Source organism: Phyllobates terribilis, unplaced genomic scaffold, assembly GCF_046119375.1.
Source record: "Phyllobates terribilis strain yellow unplaced genomic scaffold, ASM4611937v1 Scaffold_4__5_contigs__length_816908805, whole genome shotgun sequence".
In the NCBI taxonomy this organism is placed as follows: Eukaryota; Metazoa; Chordata; class Amphibia; order Anura; family Dendrobatidae; genus Phyllobates; species Phyllobates terribilis.
In genome coordinates, this window is record NW_027362764.1 from 37,967,139 (window position 1) to 37,990,723 (window position 23,585).

Below are 23,585 nucleotides of genomic sequence, written 5' to 3' on the forward strand. Positions count from 1 at the left end.
ATGGCTCTGTATTGATACATTATGGCTTTGTATTGATGCATTATGGCTCTGTATTGATACATTATGGCTCTGTATTGATACATTATGGCTCTGTATTGATACATTATGGCTCTGTATTGATGCATTATGGCTCTGTATTGGTGCATTATGGCTCTGTATTGATGCATTATGGCTCTGTATTGATGCATTATGGCTCTGTATTGATGCATTATGGCTCTGTATTGGTGCATTATGGCCCTGTATTGGTGCATTATGGCCCTGTATTGATGCATTATGGCTCTGTATTGATACATTATGGCTCTGTATTGGTGCATTATGGCTCTGTATTGGTGCATTAAGGCTCTGTATTGGTGCATTATGGCTCTGTATTGATGCATTATGGCTCTGTATTGATACATTCTGGCTCTGTATTGATGCATTATGGCCCTTTATTGATACATTATGGCTCTGTATTGATACATTATGGCTCTGTATTGATGCATTATGGCCCTGTATTGATGCATTATGGCCCTGTATTGATGCATTATGGCTCTGTATTGATACATTATGGCTTTGTATTGATACATTATGGCTTTGTATTGATGCATTATGGCTCTGTATTGATGCATTATGGCTCTGTATTGGTGCATTATGGCTCTGTATTGATGCATTATGGCTCTGTATTGATGCATTATGGCTCTGTATTGGTGCATTATGGCCCTGTATTGGTGCATTATGGCCCTGTATTGATACATTATGGCTCTGTATTGATACATTATGGCTTTGTATTGATGCATTATGGCTCTGTATTGATACATTATGGCTCTGTATTGATACATTATGGCTCTGTATTGATACATTATGGCTCTGTATTGATGCATTATGGCTCTGTATTGGTGCATTATGGCTCTGTATTGATGCATTATGGCTCTGTATTGATGCATTATGGCTCTGTATTGATGCATTATGGCTCTGTATTGGTGCATTATGGCCCTGTATTGGTGCATTATGGCCCTGTATTGATACATTATGGCTCTGTATTGATACATTATGGCTCTGTATTGGTGCATTATGGCTCTGTATTGGTGCATTAAGGCTCTGTATTGGTGCATTATGGCTCTGTATTGATGCATTATGGCTCTGTATTGATACATTCTGGCTCTGTATTGATACATTATGGCTCTGTATTGATACATTATGGCTTTGTATTGATACAGTATGGCTTTGTATTGATGCATTATGGCTCTGTATTGATGCATTATGGCTCTGTATTGGTGCATTATGGCTCTGTATTGATACATTATGGCTCTGTATTGATGCATTATGGCTTTGTATTGATGCATTATGGCTCTGTATTGATACATTATGGCTCTGTATTGATACATTATGGCTCTGTATTGATACATTATGGCTTTGTATTGATACATTATGGCTCTGTATTGATGCATTATGGCTCTGTATTGGTGCATTATGGCTCTGTTTTGATACATTATGGCTCTGTATTGGTGCATTATGGCTCTGTATTGGTGCATTATGGCTCTGTATTGGTGCATTATGGCCCTGTATTGATACATTATGGCTCTGTATTGATACATTATGGCTTTGTATTGATGCATTATGGCTCTGTATTGGTGCATTAAGGCTCTGTATTGATACATTATGGCTCTGTATTGATGCATTATGGCCCTGTATTGGTGCATTATGGCTCTGTATTGATGCATTATGGCTCTGTATTGATGCATTATGGCCCTGTATTGGTGCATTATGGCTCTGTATTGATACATTATGGCTCTGTATTGGTGCATTATGGCTCTGTATTGGTGCATTATGGCTCTGTATTGGTGTATTATGGCCCTGTATTGGTGCATTATGGCCCTGTATTGGTGCATTCTGGCTCTGTATTGATACATTATGGCTCTGTATTGATACATTATGGCTCTGTATTGATACATTATGGCTCTGTATTGATGCATTATGGCTCTGTATTGGTGCATTATGGCTCTGTATTGATACATTATGGCTCTGTATTGGTGCATTATGGCTCTGTATTGGTGCATTATGGCTCTGTATTGGTGCATTATGGCCCTGTATTGATACATTATGGCTCTGTATTGATACATTATGGCTTTGTATTGATACATTATGGCTCTGTATTGGTGCATTAAGGCTCTGTATTGATACATTATGGCTCTGTATTGATGCATTATGGCCCTGTATTGGTGCATTATGGCTCTGTATTGATGCATTATGGCTCTGTATTGATGCATTATGGCCCTGTATTGGTGCATTATGGCTCTGTATTGATACATTATGGCTCTGTATTGGTGCATTATGGCTCTGTATTGGTGCATTATGGCTCTGTATTGGTGCATTATGGCTCTGTATTGGTGCATTATGGCCCTGTATTGGTGCATTCTGGCTCTGTATTGGTGCATTCTGGCTCTGTATTGATACATTATGGCTCTGTATTGATACATTATGGCTCTGTATTGATACATTATGGCTGTGTATTGATGCATTATGGCTCTGTATTGGTGCATTATGGCCCTTTATTGATACATTATGGCTCTGTATTGATACATTATGGCTCTGTATTGATACATTATGGCTCCGTATTGATGCATTATGGCTCTGTATTGATGCATTATGGCTCTGTATTGGTGCATTATGGCTCTGTATTGATGCATTATGGCCCTGTATTGGTGCATTATGGCTCTGTATTGATACATTATGGCCCTGTATTGATACATTATGGCTTTGTATTGATACATTATGGCTCTGTATTGGTGCATTATGGCCCTTTATTGATACATTATGGCTCTGTATTGATACATTATGGCTCTGTATTGATACATTATGGCTCTGTATTGGTGCATTATGGCTCTGTATTGATGCATTATGGCCCTTTATTGATACATTATGGCCCTGTATTGATACATTATGGCCCTGTATTGATGCATTATGGCCCTGTATTGATGCATTATGGCTCTGTATTGGTGCATTATGGCCCTTTATTGATACATTATGGCTCTGTATTTGTGCATAGTACTATTAGGGCATTGGGAATTGGGACAGCTTAAACTATATGGATGCCTTGTGTCTATCTCTGCTGGAGCTTCCCTTGCACGCTTGTAGTTTTGAATACCTGCCCCTGCTGCAGCAGAACCTCTTCCACAAATAGGGGGTGAAGCTACTTTTCAGTCACTTACAGACCGGATCTGTAGCAGCCGAGACTCGTGTTATACATTACTTTGCTGCATCCACTGCAGAACCTACACATCACTTACTCACATACACACATCACTTTTTGAAGTCCTGTGTGACAGAAGAGTTGGATTTTGATGACGTTCTGCTCACAAAGGTGCAGTATGAAGCTCCTGGGCACAAACTTTTCTTCTGTGATTTCTCCTTTTTTTTTTTTTACTTACGTTTGAGTGAATTTTATCATTTTTCACTTAAAGGTGAAGGATTCAGGTTTCGCAGAATCTCATAAACTCATCGATTTACTTCAAGCAGTTCACGCCGGTGCCTACTATCAGTCTGTAGTGGTGTCAGTAAGTACCTATAAAGCCATCAGGAAATATTTCATACCATTTTGTGTCTTCTTGCAAAAATGATGGAATCGTAGATCGATCTTACAAACCTGCCACAGTGCTGCACCGCCCTACATCTCCACTTCCTCTCTATCTACCACCCTGCCTGTCCTCTCCACAGTGCTGCACCGTCCTACATCTCCTCCTCATCTCAGTCTACCACCCTACACATCTTCTCCACAGTTCTGCACCGCCCTACATCTCCTCTTCCTCATCTCTGTATACCACCTTATCTGTCCTCTCCACAGTTCTTCACGGCCCTACATCTACTCCTCATCTGTCTACCACCCTTCCCATCCTGTCCACAGTGCGACACCTCCCTACATCTCCTCCTTATCTCTATCACCCTACCCATCCTGTCCACAATGTTGCACCACCCTACCTCTCCTCCTCAACTCTGTGTACCACCCTAACCATCCTCTCCACCGTGCTGCCCCACCCTGCATCTCCTCCTCCTCTCTATCACCATATTCGTCCTCTTCACCTTGCTGCACCACCCTACATCTGATCTTCATCTGTCTACCACCCTACCTGTCCTCTCCACAGTGCTACACTGCCCTACATCTCCTCCTTATCTGTCTACCACCCTACCTGTCCTCTCCACAGTGCTGCACCGCCCTACATCTCTCTCATCTATGTTATCCGTATACTTATCTTTTCCATTCTGCTAATTATATCATCTATAATCCAGACATCCCACTCTCAGCTGTGATACTCCTCTCGTGCTGCAGCGGCTTTCTAGAATGGGCTACCCTTGGCAATTACTTCCCAACATCCACAGTTTTAAGTGTGTCCTGAAAACGCATCATTTTAGGCACGCATACCACATTTAAGATGTACATGGCTGAAACTAATCATCGAGGTATTGGACACAGAATTGCCTGAAAAAGGCAGCGCTAACATCCAGAGATGATAGAAATGTTTCAGCAGGAATATGAATAGTTTATAAGTGTCCATGGACTTTATGGCGGGAGAATGTTTAAACCACAGGGTTATTCACTTCTTATGGCAATCATTTAATGATCACTGAGGGGGGTCCGACCTCCTGAGAGTGAAGTGCTGACTCAGCCGACCGTGTCCTTCACTTGAGTGCAGCAGGTGGTCAGGAACATCTTGTGCCAAGCAGCGCTGCGGCCCCTTCACTCACACACTCTCTGGGGGTCCCAGATGTTAGACCCCTAGTGATATTTTACCTATGGCCCCAGTGTGGTAAAGAAAACAAAGAAATATCATATAGTCACCGTCTGATCTCCTCTGTCCTGCCGGTTACTGACGTTGGAATATCACTTTAAGTAGAAAATTACTGAAATTTTGGCAGAAAAGTAGTGGAGTCAGACTTTCGGGGGCCGCAGGTTACAATGGATTCTGTATTGACAGCTTCCCTTTAAATTTCATCCCATTAAATTTTTATGGGGAAACCTTTTTTTCGGATTACTCGGAGCATTCATTAGCGCGATGGTGGAATGACAAGGGAAAGTGGTGGGATAAGACACTTCGCACCGAAGATCCCCTCCAGGAAAGCTCTTGTGCAACGTCTGAGGGTACCGCTGACAAGTAGGGAGGGCTGCAGCTGTCAATCATCCCTCCGGAGCGCTGCCTGTGGAAGCTTGTCCCCGCAGACCCATCTAGACATAGATATTAATTCTACATGTGTCTGGGGCGTTCACTTTAATTGGGCCCCTCGGGGATCCTCGTATTCCCACGTATCTGGGAGTTTCCCTGATTGGCAGCTGGTAAAGTCTTCAAGGAATCTGATCGGTAATTTGGCTGCAGATCTCAGCGATTGTTCTGCGGGGCGACCTGTAATTTGTACCTGAGCGGAGAAATATTTTGCATCTTGTAAGTCTGGGAAAAGAAAAAAAAAAAAAAAAAAAGCAAGAAGGGGCTTAGTGCTGTGCTCAAAACACGCATAATCCTCAGCAGCCCCAATGGGCTCGGCCAGCGGGAGATTCTGCAAAAGTGTAAAACCCCGTGTGTAAGGTTCGCTTACCTCCTGCCTATTACTGGAGCAAGCGCGGATTTAATTCCAGATGTAGCAGAGCTGAAGTCGTCATTCGGCACTGATTTGTTTGTTCATCACAATACATATTATATAATTGGTGGAGGGTCCCACACCGATCCTGTAAAAAGGGGTCCCGTCTGGACGAAGAAGTATGCATGTTGGTTATGCTCTCTTTACGTGGGGGGGGGGGGGGGCACGGGACCGCCATTCCCTGGATAGTGTGGGGGTCAGATCGCTGATCCTGAGAATAGTCCCTTTTTGGGAACGGAGCAGTAGTGCGCATGCGGGACCACCGCTACATTCACCATCTGCATGTGGGAATGATAGAAGGAGGGTCACGCTCGCACGCCACCACTCCTGTAGAAGTGAATGGTCCTTTAGACCCGTAGAAGTGAATGGACAATGGTCACATAGGCAGGCTATCGCTCCATTCACGCGGAGGACAAGGGACCCCCAATATTCGGGACTGGGCAACTGTTGGGTGCCCAAGAGAAAAGCAGGATTAATCAGCCCCTCATTCACGGGGTATTCACTGATCGGAGGGGATCCTTGGTGTCCGACACCGACCTATGGATAGGAGATCAGTATTTGAGACCTTTTCTAATATGAGAGCCCCCATTGGCTTTAGCTCGAGATGCCCCTTTTACCCTCTCCTGCCTGCATGCCCTGCGCTCCTCCGGCCTCTCCAGTCAGTGAGGATGTTCAGTCCGTGCACATGTCTCCTCTGAATATTATCCATTACCGCCATCATTAATGACTTGCAGCAGAGAAAGCAATTAGGACACTGGGACCCCCACTGCTCTGACAATGCAGAGTGGGGCAGATGGGGACCCACAAATATGATTGGTTGGTGATCTGGCTATTCGATGGGGCGCTTGGGAAGTGATGGAAATGCGATGCGGCTCAAACGTCTACTCCAGTGAGAATTTAAAGGGGAAGTTCACTTTTTTTCCGTCACGTGATATAACAATCGCCGGAGAATCCTACACGAATAGATGAGTCAGTTTGTAAATCTTTTACTTTGCCGATCTTGTACCGATCCTCGATGAGACGATGTTTTCTTTTCTGCTCACACCTAAAGCGAAATTCAGAATTTTCTACAGGTTTTCCGCTACCAGAGAGCAGTGCATTGTGGGAGGTTAAATGACGATTAATGGGGTACTCCCGTCTCAGACCACATCCTCAGGAGAACGTGACCCCATCTTGTGCTGCTGCATATAAGTGGCGCATAAAAAAAAGAAAAAAAAGTTACAAACTTTTTCACAATTAAAATAGTTATTAAAATGATTTTAAGACTATGTTCACACTAGATGTTTTTTAAGGCAGTTTTTCAGCTACGTTTTGCAGTACCAGCGAAGTCTATGAGATTTCAGAAATCTCATGCTCACAGCTTGGTTTTTTTGTCCTCCGTATTTTGTGCTTTGCATGTTTTTTTTGCACAATAGAGCACGTCACTTCTTTCAGCGTTTTTGCAGAGTTTTTCACCAATTTGAAAGCAATGGGTGGTGCAAAAAATGCAGGTATCAGGTTTTGCAGCGATTTTAGTGAAAAAAAGCAAGTACAGCAGGATGCGGAACCCATTTATTCTTGTGATTTTTCCAAGTTTAAGGCTGTGTGCACACATTGCAGATTTTGTTCGTTTTTGTTGCGTTTTTTTCTGCCCGGATTTGTGGCAAAACCTGATGCCAGGAAAGTGAATGAGAAACCTGAAGTGTCATGCACACGTTGTGTATTTGTGACTTGCAGATTTGGTGCAGAAAATAATATACAGCATGTCAGTTCTGTGCGTTTTGCCCTGTGTTTTTCACTATTGACACGCATGGCAAAAACGCACCAAAAAACATGCGTATTTCAGCAGCAGATGGAAGGAAGGGAGACACAGTCATTACTAGTGGGTAGGCGGAGCCCACATAGGATAGAACACCTCAGATTAAAAAAGAGTGTTGTCCGGCCCCTCCAGCTTGGGCTCCTCCTACTCCAGCTCTCCAGTCTAAAATTTGAGGTCACAGAGGATGGTCGCTGCTGGAAGCAGCTCCTCAGAAAATTTTTTTATTTTTATCGGACAGAGACTTGGACCCCCGTGGTCTTGAGGTCTCAGGGGTCTCAGCGCTGCTGGACCCCCACCCCTCCCTTGGCGGATCTGCATAACCCTTTGAGAGAGGTCCCTGCAGAACCCTGCCGGCCCCGGGGGATGAGGGATGCTTCCGTGGCGGGGACGCAAACCGTGCATCTGGGGTCACTGCGTTCTCCGCCCTGGGGGGAAGCTTGGGCACAGCGCCACAAATCCCTGGGGGTCCCTGTGGCGCTCAGCTGGGTGAGTGCTCAGCATGTTAATGTGTTTTGAGTGCTTCAGCGGCTGCTGCTACATGTATTCAGGTGGTGACTTGTGTTTTTTTATCCGCAGGTGGATGCCTGCAGGACATGGAAGCGGGGCAGGAGCGGAGAGCGGAGGAGTCGCGCGCGTTTTTTTGAAGCCGGCGGGGGGCGTGGCTTCGCGCCTTCCCGGTCTTTCGCGGGCAGGAAGCGCTCTGAGCGCGCGTTTTCTCCTGCCCCTCCTCTTCCGGCTTCTCTCTCCTCACAGCGCGGCGGCCATTACTGAACGGCTTCCATCGGGCTCCTCACTCTCCTCTCCTCCCGACAGACCGAAGGAACACTGCACCGCGGCCAGCTGGGTGAGTCGCTTCTGCCTGTCAGGGCAGAAGCTTAACCCCTCACCCCCTCAGCGCAGGGCACCTTTCTGAGGCACAATAAGGTGGCAGACTGTGCTGTCCTGCGGCTATTACCTCATATAGAGGTTCCTTTTTTTGTCTGGGGCTCGCACATCCTTTTCATTTCACAGAGGTTGTGGGGAGTCTGCGACATTAACCCCTTATTAGGCGGTTATCCCTTAATTGGGGGTCAGCTGGGGTAGCTCTCTCTTTAAGAGCTTTAACCCTTCAGCTTTCTTTTAAGAAACCACACTGTCCTACTTACTGACAGGCTTAACCTGCCATATACTGTGTGAGGGCATGTCAGATCAGGGTCCAGGAGGTGCGGACCGTCTCCCAGGTCCGCTACAGGATCAGTCACGCGTGTCTGACACGCAGGAGTCCTCGACGGCGTCAAGCGCAGCGGTCGGGGGTTTCGGTGATGGGGCAGTGGTCAAAATGGAGGCCCTCACTCGTTCTATTGATGGCCTGTCTGACCTTCTAGGTTATTGGGTGTCAGCTAGATCCTCTCATGGCAGGAAGCGCCACAGGCCGGTACTGCCCTCCCCGCGCAGCGACTCGGAGATCTCTGTTATGGAGGGTTCCCCTTCAAGCTCAGATGGGGAGATGTCCAATTGGGTTAAGGAGGATCGGCAGGGGCACTCTGCCTCTTTTTTGGGCCGTGCAGAGGCTTTTATTGGAGCCATGAGGGAGGCGTTACAGTTTCCGGAGGAGGTAACTAGACGTCCTGGTAAGTCGGCCCGGATGTTTCAGGAGTCGCATAGGTCGCGCTTGGCATTACCATCTCTGGATGAGCTTAATGGGGCAGTGGAGAAGGAACGCCTGTGTCCAGATAAACGTTTTCAGGGAACACGTTTTTTTGAGGCGCTGTATCCGTGTTCCACGGAGTTGATTGATAATTGGATTCCTTCTCCTGAAGTGGATGTCCCTTTGTCCCAGCTTAGCAAATCCTCATTACTGCCTGTTAAAGGGAAGGCGAGTCTGCAGGATCCGCTGGACAGAAAAACGGAGATGGCGGCGAAATCCATCTACGAGGCCGCGGGTCATGGATTCAGAGGGGTGCTAGGATCCATGTGTGCTTGTAAAGCTTCCCTAAGCTGGTTGGACCGTCTACGGACGGCGTGGCAGGATGGATCCCCGCTATCCGAGGTAGATGGGCTTTTCAAGTTGTTGGAGGATGCGGCCCGATATGGCAGTGATGCAGGTTTGGATACCGCGTCACTGCTGTCCAGGGCGCAATCCTCGGCGGTCACAGTCAGAAGAGCACTGTGGCTCAGACAGTGGACCGGGGACGCGGTTTCCAAGCAAGGTTTGCTATCTTTAGCTTACAAGGGTGGTCAGCTATTTGGATCTGACCTCACGGAGCTGATTGTCAAGGCAAAGGCAAAAGAAGCGGCCTTACCACAGCGAAGAACTGTGGCTTCTGCGTCGGGCAGGCCTAGTGCCGGTAGTAGTCGGCGGCCCTTTCGGTTCAGGGGACGGTCCGGTCAGCCCTCTTGGGGATCGGGTCGTCCCTCTTTTTCAGGAAAAAAGGCTTCTCAGAAATCCCGCACTCCCTGGAAACAGAGCTTCCGTCAAGACAAGCGGGAAGCTGTCAAAAAGCCCGCTAAGGCGGATTGACGCCAGGTTTTCACTCGAGGGCTCTCGAGTGGGGGGTCGCCTGCTCCAATTCGAATCGACTTGGGCGTCCCGCGTTTCGGACGCCTGGGTGACGCGGGTTGTGTCAGCAGGCTACTTCATAGAGTTTCTTTCTCGACCCCCGGACAGGTTTTGCCGATCTCGCATTCCGTCAGAGCCCGAGCTAGTTGCCGCTCTACGGCAGGAGGTCGATTCCCTTCTGCTGAAGGGTGTGGTGGTACCGGTTCCGCCGGAGGATCGGGGAAGAGGGTTTTATTCAAACCTCTTTGTGGTCCCCAAAAAGGAGGGCAAATTTCGCCCCATTCTGGATCTCAAAAGATTGAATCGGCATGTCCGCACCCGGAAATTCCGCATGGAGTCGCTTCGCTCGGTTGTGGCGGCCCTGTCGCAGAACGACTTTTTGGTGTCAATCGACATTCGCGACGCTTATTTGCATGTTCCCGTCGGAAGGGCCCACCAACGCTTCCTTCGTTTTGCCATAGGTCAGGACCATTTCCAGTTTGTGGCCCTACCATTCGGGTTGGCCTCGGCGCCCAGAGTTTTTACGAAAATTCTGGCACCTCTCATGGCGATCCTTCGAAGACAGGGGGTTACGGTTCTTCCCTACCTAGACGACCTTTTGATTGTGGCGTCCTCAAAGGAGGAGGCGGTGACGGCTCGCAATTTATCCCTTCAGCTCCTGGAGGACTTCGGGTGGCTGGTCAATTGGAAGAAGTCGTCTCTGGAACCGTCGCAGTCAATCCTGTTTTTGGGGATGCATTTCGACACGGTACGAGCAGTGGTGTCCCTGCCTCCAGACAAGCAAGCAACTCTTCTTCGACATGTACAGGTTATGAAGTCTTCGACAGCAATGTCCCTTCGAAGGTGTATGCGCCTTTTGGGTTTGATGGTGGCGTCAATGGAGGCACTTCCGTTTGCCCAATTTCATTCCAGGACTCTTCAAATGCTTATTCTGAACCGTTGGGATCGATCACAGGCTTCGCTGGATCGCAGTGTCATCATCTCCCACAGGGTGCGAGAGTCTCTAGAATGGTGGTTACGTCCGGAAGCATTATCCCTGGGGAAGTCCTTCCTCCTTCCGAGGTGGTCGGTCACGAGGAGCTCCAGGCTCATGATGGAAGTGTCTCGGATCCTGGTATGGGCCGAGGCCAAGGTGCCAGCCATCTCTGCGGTTCACATTCCGGGAGTTCAGAATATCACGGCGGACTTCCTCAGTCGCGAGAAGGTGGATCCCGGAGAATGGAGTCTTCACCCAGAAATTTTTGCACAGCTGTGCTCCCGTTGGGGAACTCCTCAAGTGGATTTAATGGCATCAAAGTTCAACACCAAGTTACCGACGTTCATGTCCAGGTACAAGGACCCGAAGGCTGTGGCGGTGGATGCTCTGGTGGCTCCGTGGGACCAATTCGAGCTAATCTATGTGTTCCCGCCGATATCCTTACTTCCTCTGGTGTTGCGTCGGATCAGACTGGAAAGAGTCCCGGCTATGTTAGTAGCCCCAGACTGGCCAAGGAGGACGTGGTTCTCGACGCTGGTGTCGCTTCTGGCTGCGCCTCCACTTCCTCTCCCTCTTCGCCCGGACCTGTTAACCCAAGGGCCCGTTCGTCATCCGGACCTGAAGTCTCTGCGTTTGACGGCGTGGCTCTTGAGACCGAAATCTTGACTCGTCAAGGTTTTTCAGCCGAAGTCATTGCCACTCTGCGAGCTGCCAGGGGTCCTGCCACTTCTAGGATCTATCACAAGACTTGGGAGGCCTTCTTTTCATGGTGTTCGGGTTCTTCAAGGAACCCGAGGATTTTTTCCATTCCCAATTTGTTGGCCTTTTTGCAGTATGGCCTGGACAAGGGTTTGGCAGTTAGCACTCTGAGGGGTCAGGTTTCTGCTTTGTCCTTGCTGTTTCGGAAGGCTGTCGCCTCGCGTAGGGACGTTCGTTCCTTTTTTCGCGGGGTAACCCGTCAGTTTCCGCCGCGGAAGGCGCTTGTGTCCCCTTGGCGGCTCACTCTGGTCTTGGAGGCTCTTCAACATGGGCCTTTTGAGCCTATGGACTCCGTTAGCCTTTCTTTGCTTTCTTGGAAGGTTGCCTTTTTAGTGGCAGTCACCTCTTTGAGAAGGGTTTCTGAACTGGCGGCTCTTTCTTGCTCGCCTCCTTTTCTGGAGTTTCTCCCGGATCGTGTGGTGCTTCGCACACGGGGCGACTTTCTACCTAAGGTGGTGTCACAATTTCATGTTAACCAGGATATTGTGTTGCCCTCGCTCTGTCCGGAACCGAGGAATGCGAAGGAACGGGCCTTGCACTCATTGGATTTAGTGCGGGCTTTGAAGTTCTATTTGTCTATTACTCAAGGTTTTCGGAAATCGGACTCTCTGTTTGTGATTCCAGCAGGTCGTCGGCGTGGTCAACGAGCTTCCAAGGACACTATAGCTCGATGGATTCGGTCGGCCATTTTAAAGGCTTACCGACTCAAGGGCGAATCTTGTCCAATTAAGATTCGAGCTCACTCCACAAGAGCTGTGGGTTCATCGTGGGCTTTTCATCAAGGGGCCTCGGCAGCTCAACTCTGCCGGGCGGCTACCTGGCGTTCCGTCCACACTTTTACAAAGTTTTATAAGGTGGACGTCAGTGCTTCCGCTGATGCAGCCTTAGGACGTAGGGTCCTGCAGGCGGCTGTAGTTTAAGTTATCGTTAACTTGTATTTAGCGCTAGTTGCGCATTTTTCTAGGTTGTTGGGATTCTGCCTCTGTTGGTTTTTTTTTTTCCACCCTTAATTTTTGGACTGCTTTGGGACGTCCCACTAGTAATGACTGTGTCTCCCTTCCTTCCATCTGCTGCTGAAAGACGGATTTTGGTAAGACCTTACCTGTAAAATCCTTTTCAGCGAAGGAAGGAAGGGAGACACAGCTCCCTCCCATGGCAGAAGTGTGTTGTTGTGTTTTCAGATGCAGCGTGACCCTTCTCTGATAGCGATTATCTGGGCTGAGGTCGGCGCGCTAAGGCTCTGTTCCAGCATTGCCAGCTCATCGCAGTGGTCAGGTCCAGTGAGTAGTACCTGGGACTGTGTGGTTTTTCTGTTATATGCATAACCTGTCTCTTGTTTTTTCTCTGAAGTTCTTCAGAAGGGGTTATGTTGCTCCGCTGGTGATATTTGCTCTTCCTTAGCTTGTGTACGGACTGGAGAGCTGGAGTAGGAGGAGCCCAAGCTGGAGGGGCCGGAAAACACTCTTTTTTAATCTGAGGTGTTCTATCCTATGTGGGCTCCGCCTACCCACTAGTAATGACTGTGTCTCCCTTCCTTCCTTCGCTGAAAAGGATTTTACAGGTAAGGTCTTACCAAAATCCGTCTTTTCCGTTGCGTTTTTGCTGCCAACAAATATCTAGAGATGCAGAAGCATGGCAGAAATTTTTGCAATCAAATACTCAACGTGTGCACATAGCCTAAACCATCTTGTCTTGGTCACCTGAGATGACAGTTAGGATTAGTACAGTTTAATTACATTTGCAATGAGTCCAAAGTAAACATTGGCCGACCAAGGTATGAGATTGAACAGTATCTGTGGCCGACCAAGGTGTCAGATTGAACAGTATCTGTGGCCGACCAAGGTGTCAGATTGAACAATATATGTGGCCGACCAAGGTGTCAGATTGAACAATATATGTGGCCGACCAAGGTGTCAGATTGAACAATATATGTGGCCGACCAAGGTGTTAGATTGAACAATATCTGTGACTGACGAAGGTGTGAGATTGATCAATGCCTGACCAACTCAATGGTATACCAAAGTGTGGAAGTAAACAGTGTCCTACAAACTCAATGCACTGCCAGTGTCTTAGGTAAACTATTCCTGAACAATTCACCTCCCCCCACTGTACATTTGTAATTCTGGTTAATATAGTTTCACATATGTCTTGCATTAGTGACCTGTGTTCATGCTTCTGCACCTGCAGTTTTGACGCTACTTCTTTTATGCCAAGAGAGCAGGTTTTCCAGCAGAAAAAAAAACTTCACCAAAAAACGCCCTGTGTGAACATACCCTAAAACTGTCACAAATGTTCTGCCGGATCCACCACTAGAGGGAGCACTTCTATCATTAAACCTGTCTTCAGTAAGCTCCCTCTAGTGGTGGAAGCAGGCAGGCGGAATGGTATCATGTAACTTTAGGTCTGTGCAGGAGAAAGACAGAGCTCGGACACTTATAAAGATATTTAAAGGGTTTTAAACTAACACAAAACTAAGACACAATTGAAGTGTTTTCCTGGAGTACAGGGCAGATTTTCACCTCCTGGGATCTCCGGGGACAGACGGGGTTATCTGCAGAGCAGGTAACAATCTCCCTTTTGTGAACGCAGCTATGAAGATGACGACTTGTCATTCCCCGGTGTCAGGACAAATATCCGTCGTACACACAAGTGTGGACCTGACGCCTGGAATTACTAGAGATGTGACTGACGGATGCTGAGAGCGGATCCCCAGCGCCGTGTTTCCAAAATCCTACAAATCTCCATTCCTCATACATTATGACTGACTGTACAGAAGCAACCACATACCTTCAATTAAAGGGGTCTCCTCTAAAACTTGACCCTTTAGTGACCTATGCATTTTGCACCTTCCGCATGGGACTTCCCTGGCCCATTGTTACATTGCGGCTCCATACAGGTGAATTGGGTCGGCTGTGTCCATGAAATAATGCTGCGGACCTTGCATTTTCAGGATCGGTGGGGGGACCAGAGGTCGAACCCCCAGTGATGGCAGATACTATACTGAGCTGATAGTTTGTTACAAGGTATCAGTCCGGAGAACAGCGCTTGTTCTGCAGTATTTTATTTAGTATGAAGTGCGGTATAATCCTCTTATACTGATTTTATGTGATTTTTCATGGTGCTTTGTGATATTTTTTGTATGATTTTCTCTTTTTTTTTTTTTTTTTTTTATAAGGTTCATCTGACTTTTCCGGAACAATGTGGCAGCGAAATACAGAAACTGAGTGAACTGCGCAAACTGGCAAAGGAAGCCCAAAAGTCCGATATACTACTGTATGGACTACTGGTAAACTTCTCCAAGGTAAGAGCACCGAGGTCCGCTCCACCTGTGCTCCGCCTGTACTCTAACTTGTTGGTCCTCAACATGTGACTTTTCAGATGTTGCAAAACTACAACCACCAGCATCCAGCTCACAGCCACAAATGTTTAGAGGATACGTGTTATAATCAGGAAATAATTATTGGGTGACAACCGCTACTGGCTGATATTACAATGTCACATTTCTCTCATCTTATCATGTATCTCTGTATACAGGGAGCTCCCCCTAGTGGTGACTGCAGGCAGCATCTTATCATGTATCTCTGTATACAGGGAGCTCCCCCTAGTGGTGGCTGCAGACCGGATCTTATCATGTATCTCTGTATACAGGGAGCTCCCCCTAGTGGTGACTGCAGACCGGATCTTATCATGTATCTCTATATACAGGGAGCTCCCCCTAGTGGTGGCTGCAGACAGAATCTTATCATGTATCTCTGTATACAGGGAGCTCCCCCTAGTGGTGACTGCAGACAGAATCTTATCATGTATCTCTGTATACAGGAAGTCCCCCTAGTGGTGGCTGCAGACAGAATCTTATCCCATATCTCTGTATACTGGGAGCTCCCCCTAGTGGTGGCTGCAGACAGAGTCTTATCATGTATCTCTGTATTCAGGGAGCTTCCCCTAGTCGTGGCTGCAGACAGGATCTTATCATGTATCTCTGTATACAGGGAGCTCCCCCTAGTGGTGGCTGCAGACATGATCTTATCATGTATTTCTGTATACAGGGAGCTCCCCCTAGTGGTGGCTGCAGGCAGAGTTTTATTCTTTATCTTGATGCATCTGAAGCTCTGTATCAGATAAATCGCCCTCTGACCACTATAAATATACAGTACAGAACAAAAGTTTGGACACACCTTCTCATTTAAAGATTTTTCTGTATTTTCATGACTTTGAAAATTGTACATTCACACTGAAGGCATCAAAACTATGAATTACCACATGTGGAATTATATACTTAACAAAAAAGTGTGAAACAACTGAAAATATGTCTTATATTCTAGGTTCTTCAAAGTAGCCACCTTTTGCTTTGATGACTGCTTTGCACACTCTTGGCATTCTCTTGATGAGCTTCAAGAGGTAGTCACCGGAAATGGTCTTTCAACAATCTTGAAGGAGTTCCCAGAGCTGCTTAGCACTTGTTGGTCCTTTTGCCTTCACTCTGCGGTCCAGCTCACCCCAAACCATCTCGATTGGGTTCAGGTCTGGTGACTGTGGAGGCCAGGTCATCTGGCGTAGCCCCCCATCACTCTCCTTCTTGGTCAAATAGCCCTTACACAGCCTGGAGGTGTGTTTGGGGTCATTGTCCTGTTGAAAAATAAATGATGGTCCAACTAAACGCAAACCGGATGGAATAGCATGCCGCTGCAAGATGCTGTGGTAGCCATGCTGGTTCAGTATGCCTTCAATTTTGAATAAATCCCCAACAGTGTCACCAGCAAAGCACCCCCACACCATCACACCTCCTCCTCCATGCTTCACGGTGGGAACCAGGCATGTAGAGTCCATCCGTTCACCTTTTCTGCGTCGCACAAAAAAACGGTGGTTGGAACCAAGGATCTCAAATTTGGACTCATCAGACCAAAGCACAGATTTCCACTGGTCTAATGTCCATTCCTTGTGTTCTTTAGCCCAAACAAGTCTCTTCTGCTTGTTGCCTGTCCTTAGCAGTGGTCTCCTAGCAGCTATTTTACCATGAAGGCCTGCTGCACAAAGTCTCCTCTTAACAGTTGTTGTAGAGATGTGTCTGCTGCTAGAACTCTGTGTGGCATTGACCTGGTCTCTAATCTGAGCTGCTGTTAACCTGCGATTTCTGAGGCTGGTGACTCGGATAAACTTATCCTCAGAAGCAGAGGTGACTCTTGGTCTTCCTTTCCTGGGGCGGACCTCATGTGAGCCAGTTTCTTTGTAGCGCTTGATGGTTTTTGCAACTGCACTTGGGGACACCTTCAAAGTTTGCCCAATTTTTCGCACTGACTGACCTTCATTTCTTAAAGTAATGATGGCCACTCGTTTTTCTTTACTTAGCTGCTTTTTTCTTGCCATAATACAAATTCTAACAGTCTATTCAGTAGGACTATCAGCTGTGTATCCACCTGACTTCTGTACAACACAACTGATGGTTCCAACCCCATTTATAAGGCAAGAAATCCCACTTATTAAACCTGACAGGGCACACCTGTGAAGTGAAAACCATTTCCGGTGACTACCTCTTGAAGCTCATCAAGAGTGTGCAAAGCAGTCATCAAAGCAAAAGGTGGCTACTGTGATGAACCTAGAATATAAGACATATTTTCAGTTGTTTCACACTTTTTTGTTAAGTATATAATTCCACGTGTGTTAATTCATAGTTTTGATGCCTTCAGTGTGAATGTACAATTTTCATAGTCTTGAAAATACAGAAAAATCTTTAAATGAGAAGGTGTGTCCAAACTTTTGGTCTGTACTGTATATATACACTGCTCAAAAAAATAAAGGGAACACTTAAACAACTGAATATAACTCCAAGTAGATCAAACTTCTGTGAAATCAAACTGTCCACTTAGGAAGCAACACTGATTGACAATCAATTTCACATGCTGTTATGCAAATGGGATAGAGAATAGATGGAAATTATTGTTAATTATCAAGACACCCTCAATAAAGGAGTGGTTCTGCAGGTGGGGACCACAGACCACATCTCAGTACCAATGCTTTCTGGCTGATGTTTTGGTCACTTTTGAATGTTAGTTGTGCTTTCACACTCGTGGTAGCATGAGACGGACTCTACAACCCACAGAAGTTGCTCAGGTATTGCAGCTCATCCAGGATGGCACATTAATGCGAGCTGTGGCAAGAAGGTTTGCTGTGTCTGTCAGCGTAGTGTCCAGAGGCTGGAGGCGCTACCAGGAGACAGGCCAGTACACCAGGAGACGTGGAGGGGGCCGTAGGAGGGCAACAACCCAGCAGCGGGACCTCTACCTCCGCCTTTGTGCAAGGAGGAACAGGAGGAGCACCGCCAGAGCCCTGCAAAATGACCTCCAGCAGACCACAAATGTGCATGTGTCTGCACAAACGGTTAGAAACCGACTCCATGAGGGTGGTATGAGGGCCCAACGTCCACAGATGGGGTTGTGCTCACAGCCCAACACCGTGCAGGACGCTTGGCATTTGCCACAGAACACCAGGATTGGCAAAGTCGCCACTGGCGCCCTGTGCTCTTCACAGATGAAAGCAGGTTCACACTGAGCACATGTGACAGACGTGACAGAGTCTGGAGACACCGTGGAGAGCGATCTGCTGCCTGCAACATCCTTCAGCATGACCGGTTTGGCAGTGGGTCAGTAATGGTGTGGGGTGGCATTTCTTTGGGGGCCGCACAGCCCTCCATGTGCTCGCCAGAGGTAGCCTGACTGCCATTAGGTGCCGAGATGAGATCCTCAGACCCCTTGTGAGACCATATGCTGGTGCAGTTGGCCCTGAGTTCCTCCTAATGCAGGACAATGCCAGACCTCATGTGGCTGGAGTGTGTCAGCAGTTCCTGCAAGATGAAGGCATTGAAGCTATGGACTGGCTGCCCGTTCCCCAGACCTGAATCCGATTGAGCACATCTGGGACATCATGTCTCGCTCCATCCACCAACGTCACGTTGCACCACAGACTGTCCAGGAGTTGGCGGATGCTTTAGTCCAGGTCTGGGAGGAGATCCCACAGGAGACCATCCGCAGCCTCACCAGGAGCATGCCCAGGCATTGTAGGGAGGTCATACAAGCACATGGAGGCCACACACAATACTCAGCCTCATCATGAGCATGCCCAGGCGTTGTAGGGAGGTCATACAGGCACGTGGAGGCCACACACAATACTCAGCCTCATCAGGAGCATGCCCAGGCGTTGTAGGGAGGCCATACAGGCACGTGGAGGCCACACACAATACTCAGCCTCATCAGGAGCATGCTCAGGCGTTGTAGGGAGGTCATACAGGCACGTGGAGGCCACACACAATACTCAGCCTCATCAGGAGCATGCTCAGGCGTTGTAGGGAGGTCATACAGGCACTTGGAGGCCACACACAATACTGAGCCTCATCAGAAGCATGCCCAGGCGTTGTAGGGAGGTCATACAGGCGCGTGGAGGCCACACACAATACTCAGCCTCATCAGGAGCATGCCCAGGCGTTGTAGGGAGGTCATACAGGCACGTGGAGGCCACACACAATTCTCAGCCTCATCAGGAGCATGCCCAGGCGTTGTAGGGAGGTCATACAGGCACGTGGAGGCCACACACAATACTCAGCCTCATCAGGAGCATGCCCAGGCATTGTAGGGAGGTCATACAGGCACGTGGAGGCCACACACAATACTGAGCCTCATCAGGAGCATGCCCAGGCGTTGTAGGGAGGTCATACAGGCACGTGGAGGCCACACACAATACTCAGCCTCATCAGGAGCATGCCAAGGTGTTGTAGGGAGGTCATACAGGCACGTGGAGGCCACACACAATACTGAGCCTCCTCAGGAGCATGCCCAGGCGTTGTAGGGAGGTCATACAGGCGCGTGGAGGCCACACACAATACTCAGCCTCCTCAGGAGCATGCCCAGGCGTTGTAGGGAGGTCATACAGGCACGTGGAGGCCACACACAATACTGAGCCTCATCAGTAGCATGCCCAGGCGTTGTAGGGAGGTCATACAGGCATGTGGAGGCCACACACAATACTCAGCCTCATCAGGAGCATGCCCAGGCGTTGTAGGGAGGTCATACAGGCACGTGGAGGCCACACACAATACTCAGCCTCATCAGGAGCATGCCCAGGCGTTGTAGGGAGGTCATACAGGCGCGTGGAGGCCACACACAATACTCAGCCTCCTCAGGAGCATGCCCAGGCGTTGTAGGGAGGTCATACAGGCACGTGGAGGCCACACACAATACTGAGCCTCATCAGGAGCATGCCCAGGCGTTGTAGGGAGGTCATACAGGCATGTGGAGGCCACACACAATACTCAGCCTCATCAGGAGCATGCCCAGGCGTTGTAGGGAGGTCATACAGGCGCGTGGAGGCCACACACAATACTCAGCCTCCTCAGGAGCATGCCCAGGCGTTGTAGGGAGGTCATACAGGCATGTGGAGGCCACACACAATACTCAGCCTCATCAGGAGCATGCCCAGGCTTTGTAGGGAGGTCATACAGGCACGTGGAGGCCACACACAATACTCAGCCTCATCAGGAGCATGCCCAGGCGTTGTAGGGAGGTCATACAGGCATGTGGAGGCCACACACAATACTCAGCCTCATCAGGAGCATGCCCAGGCTTTGTAGGGAGGTCATACAGGCACGTGGAGGCCACACACAATACTCAGCCTCATCAGGAGCATGCCCAGGCGTTGTAGGGAGGTCATACAGGCACGTGGAGGCCACACACAATACTCAGCCTCATCAGGAGCATGCCCAGGCGTTGTAGGGAGGTCATACAGGCACGTGGAGGCCACACACAATACTCAGCCTCATCAGGAGCATGCCCAGGCGTTGTAGGGAGGTCATACAGGCACGTGAAGGCCACACACAATACTCAGCCTCATCAGGAGCATGCCCAGGCGTTGTAGGGAGGTCATACTGGCACGTGGAGGCCACACACAATACTCAGCCTCATCAGGAGCATGCCCAGGCGTTGTAGGGAGGTCATACTGGCACGTGGAGGCCACACACAATACTCAACCTCATCAGGAGCATGCCCAGGCGTTGTAGGGAGGTCATACAGGCACGTGGAGGCCACACACAATACTCAGCCTCATCAGGAGCATGCCCAGGCGTTGTAGGGAGGTCATACAGGCACGTGGAGGCCACACACAATACTCAACCTCATCAGGAGCATGCCCAGGCGTTGTAGGGAGGTCATACTGGCACGTGGAGGCCACACACAATACTCAGCCTCATCAGGAGCATGCCCAGGCGTTGTAGGGAGGTCATACAGGCACGTGGAGGCCACACACAATACTGAGTCTCATTTTGAACTGTTTTAAGGACATTACATCAAAGTTGGATCAGCCTGTAGTGTGTTTTTCCACTTTAATTTTGGGGGTGACTCCAAATCCAGGCCTCCATTGGTTAATAAATGTGATTTCCATTGATGATTTTTGTGTGATTTTGTTGTCAGCACATTCAACTTTGTACAGAACAAAGTATTCAATGAGAAGATTTCATTCATTCACATCTAGGATGTGTTATTTCAGTGCTCCCTTTATTTTTTTGAGCAGTATATTAAGAAATTAATCGATTAGCTTGGATCTTTTGGTGTAAATGTGATAAATTCAGACATTTATTGTTTTGTTACTTGTAATATTAAGCTCCTATTACCACATCCTCTTTTTTCTAATTTGTGGTACTCGGTGATTTCTGTGGTTGGGGTGCGGTGACTGTACCCATATATACTCCTCCTGTGTACGTTATATAACATTTCCTCTTGTGGCTGCTCCGTAGCCTGCGGCTCGTGAACAGCGGTGACGGACTGCCATAAAGTGCTCGTTTTTCATTGTCAATCAGCAGCTTTCAAAGAAAAAACCAAACTACCAGCCACATCAGCGACGGCCGGGATGACATCAGTTTGGCTTCTATCTGAATCACTACGGTGGCAGATAATCCGATATCAGATCCTCCTTGTACTCCACATTGTATAATGGGTTGAAGGGCATGCATGTTGATAACCCAGAATTCCCTAATGGGCCCCCTGTTCAGCACTCTCCTCTCTTGGCCATAGTGGAGAGTGTATATTAAGAGCGTCTCTCCCTCCTGGAGAACCTGTCCTATCCTTCACTACTCAGACATCCCAGTGATATAAATGGGCACTGTGCGTTACCTCCTTTCTCCCGTGGTGGCAGTGCAGGGATATCCTATACTGTAGATTGCAGTTTATTGCTTGGGATCACTTTCTAATTTGCTTGTTGTCAAAGGACTCTTGTTACAGGTAGAAAGTGTCCAAAATGGAGAACTTTTTTAAACCCCCATCTTCCGGCTTCATGAAGCATGGTTGAGGTTCAGTAATCCCTACATTGACACATGGTGGGGGCTTGGTTATGCCTACAGTGAAGCATGGCGGAGGCTTAGTGATTCCTACAGTAAGGCTGCGTGCCCACGTTGCGGATTACAAGCGTTTTTGCTGCGGATTTTCCGCAGCGGAAACGCTTGTAAAACGCTTGGTAATCCGCATCCCATGGTCCCCAATGAGAATCCGCAAGTTCTATGCCCATGCTGCGGATTTTTCCGCAGCGTTTATGCTGTGTTCAAAAATCCGCAGCATGTTCATTAATTTTGCGTTTCCGCATGCGGAATTGCCTTGTGCAATGCAATAAAAAACGCAAGGCAATTCCGCATGTCGAAAACGCGCGATAAACGCTTGCGGAATTCCGCATGCGTTTTTCCGGGAGAGGACATGCGGAAATGAAGCAGAAATTTTCTGCTTCATTTCCGCAACGTGGGCACATAGCCTGAAGCATGGCGAAGACTCAGTGATCCTTATAGTGAAGCATGGCAGGTGCTCAGTGATCCTTACAGTGACACATGGTGGGGGCTTGATAATTCCTACTGTGAAGTATGGCAAGGGCCCAGTTATGTCTATAGTGAAGCACGGCGGTTGCTCGGTGATTCCTATAGAGAAGCATGGCAGGGGCTAGATGATGCCTGTACCGAAACATGGTGGGGCGTCAGTGATGCTTACAGTGAAGCATGGCTGGGGCTCAGTGAACCCTACAGTGAAGTATGGCAGGGGCTCGATAATGCCTGCAGTGAAACATGGCTGGGGATCAGTGATGCCTACAGTGTAGCTTGGAGGGGTTCAGTGATGTCTTCAGTGAAGCATGGAGGTGGCTCAGTGATGCATGCAGTGAAACATGGCGGGGACTTGTTGTTGTCTACTGTGAAGCATGGCTGGGGTTCTATGTTTCAGATGTAAAGCACCATGGAATAAATGGCACTATACTACTACTACTACTACTACTAATAATTAATAATAATATGTTCCCTACAGTGAAGCATGATGGGGCCTCGGTGATGCTCATAGTAAAGCATGGTGGGGGCTCAGTGATGCCTGCACTGAAACATGGCGAGAGCTTGTTGATGTCTATAGTGAAGCATGCCTGGGGTTCAGTGATGCCTATAGTAAAGCATGGCGGGGGCTCAATGATGCCTACACTGAAACATGGCGGGGGCTTGTTGAGGTCTACTGTGAAGCATGGTGGGGGGCTCGGTGATGCCTACAGTGAAGCTCGGCGGGGTTACTGTGTTCCCTACAGTGAAGCATGACTTGGGCTCAGTGATGCCTATAGTAAAGCATGGCAGGGGCTCAGTGATCCCTATAATAAAGCATGGTGGGGGCTCGGTGTTGTCTACAGTGAAACACGGCAGGGTCTCTGTGTTCCCTACAGTGAATCATGATGGTTGCTTAGTGATTCCTACAGTGAGGCATGGTAGAGGCTTGGTGATGCCTGCAGTGAAGCATGGCGGTGTCTCAGTGATGCATGCAGTGAAGCATGGTAATGTCTCCGTGATGCCTGCAGTGAATCGTAGAGGGACTCAGTGATGTCTACAATTTTGCATGGTGGTGGCTTGGTGATGCATA

General features: G+C 48.3%; 1 protein-coding gene across 3 annotated transcripts in view; it reads left to right on the forward strand.

The window, feature by feature from the left end:
* The window catches only part of CRPPA (CDP-L-ribitol pyrophosphorylase A), a 220,744-nt gene that overhangs the window by 127,194 nt on the left and 69,965 nt on the right, over positions 1–23,585 (forward strand). For 2 of the 3 annotated variants that reach the window (XM_073676467.1, XM_073676465.1), the window contains 2 exons: positions 3,441–3,533; positions 14,852–14,977. In XM_073676467.1, the coding sequence (XP_073532568.1) occupies positions 3,441–3,533; positions 14,852–14,977 (219 nt within the window). The remainder of the gene's footprint in view (positions 1–3,440; positions 3,534–14,851; positions 14,978–23,585) is intronic. The other variant, XM_073676466.1, reaches the window with a different exon arrangement.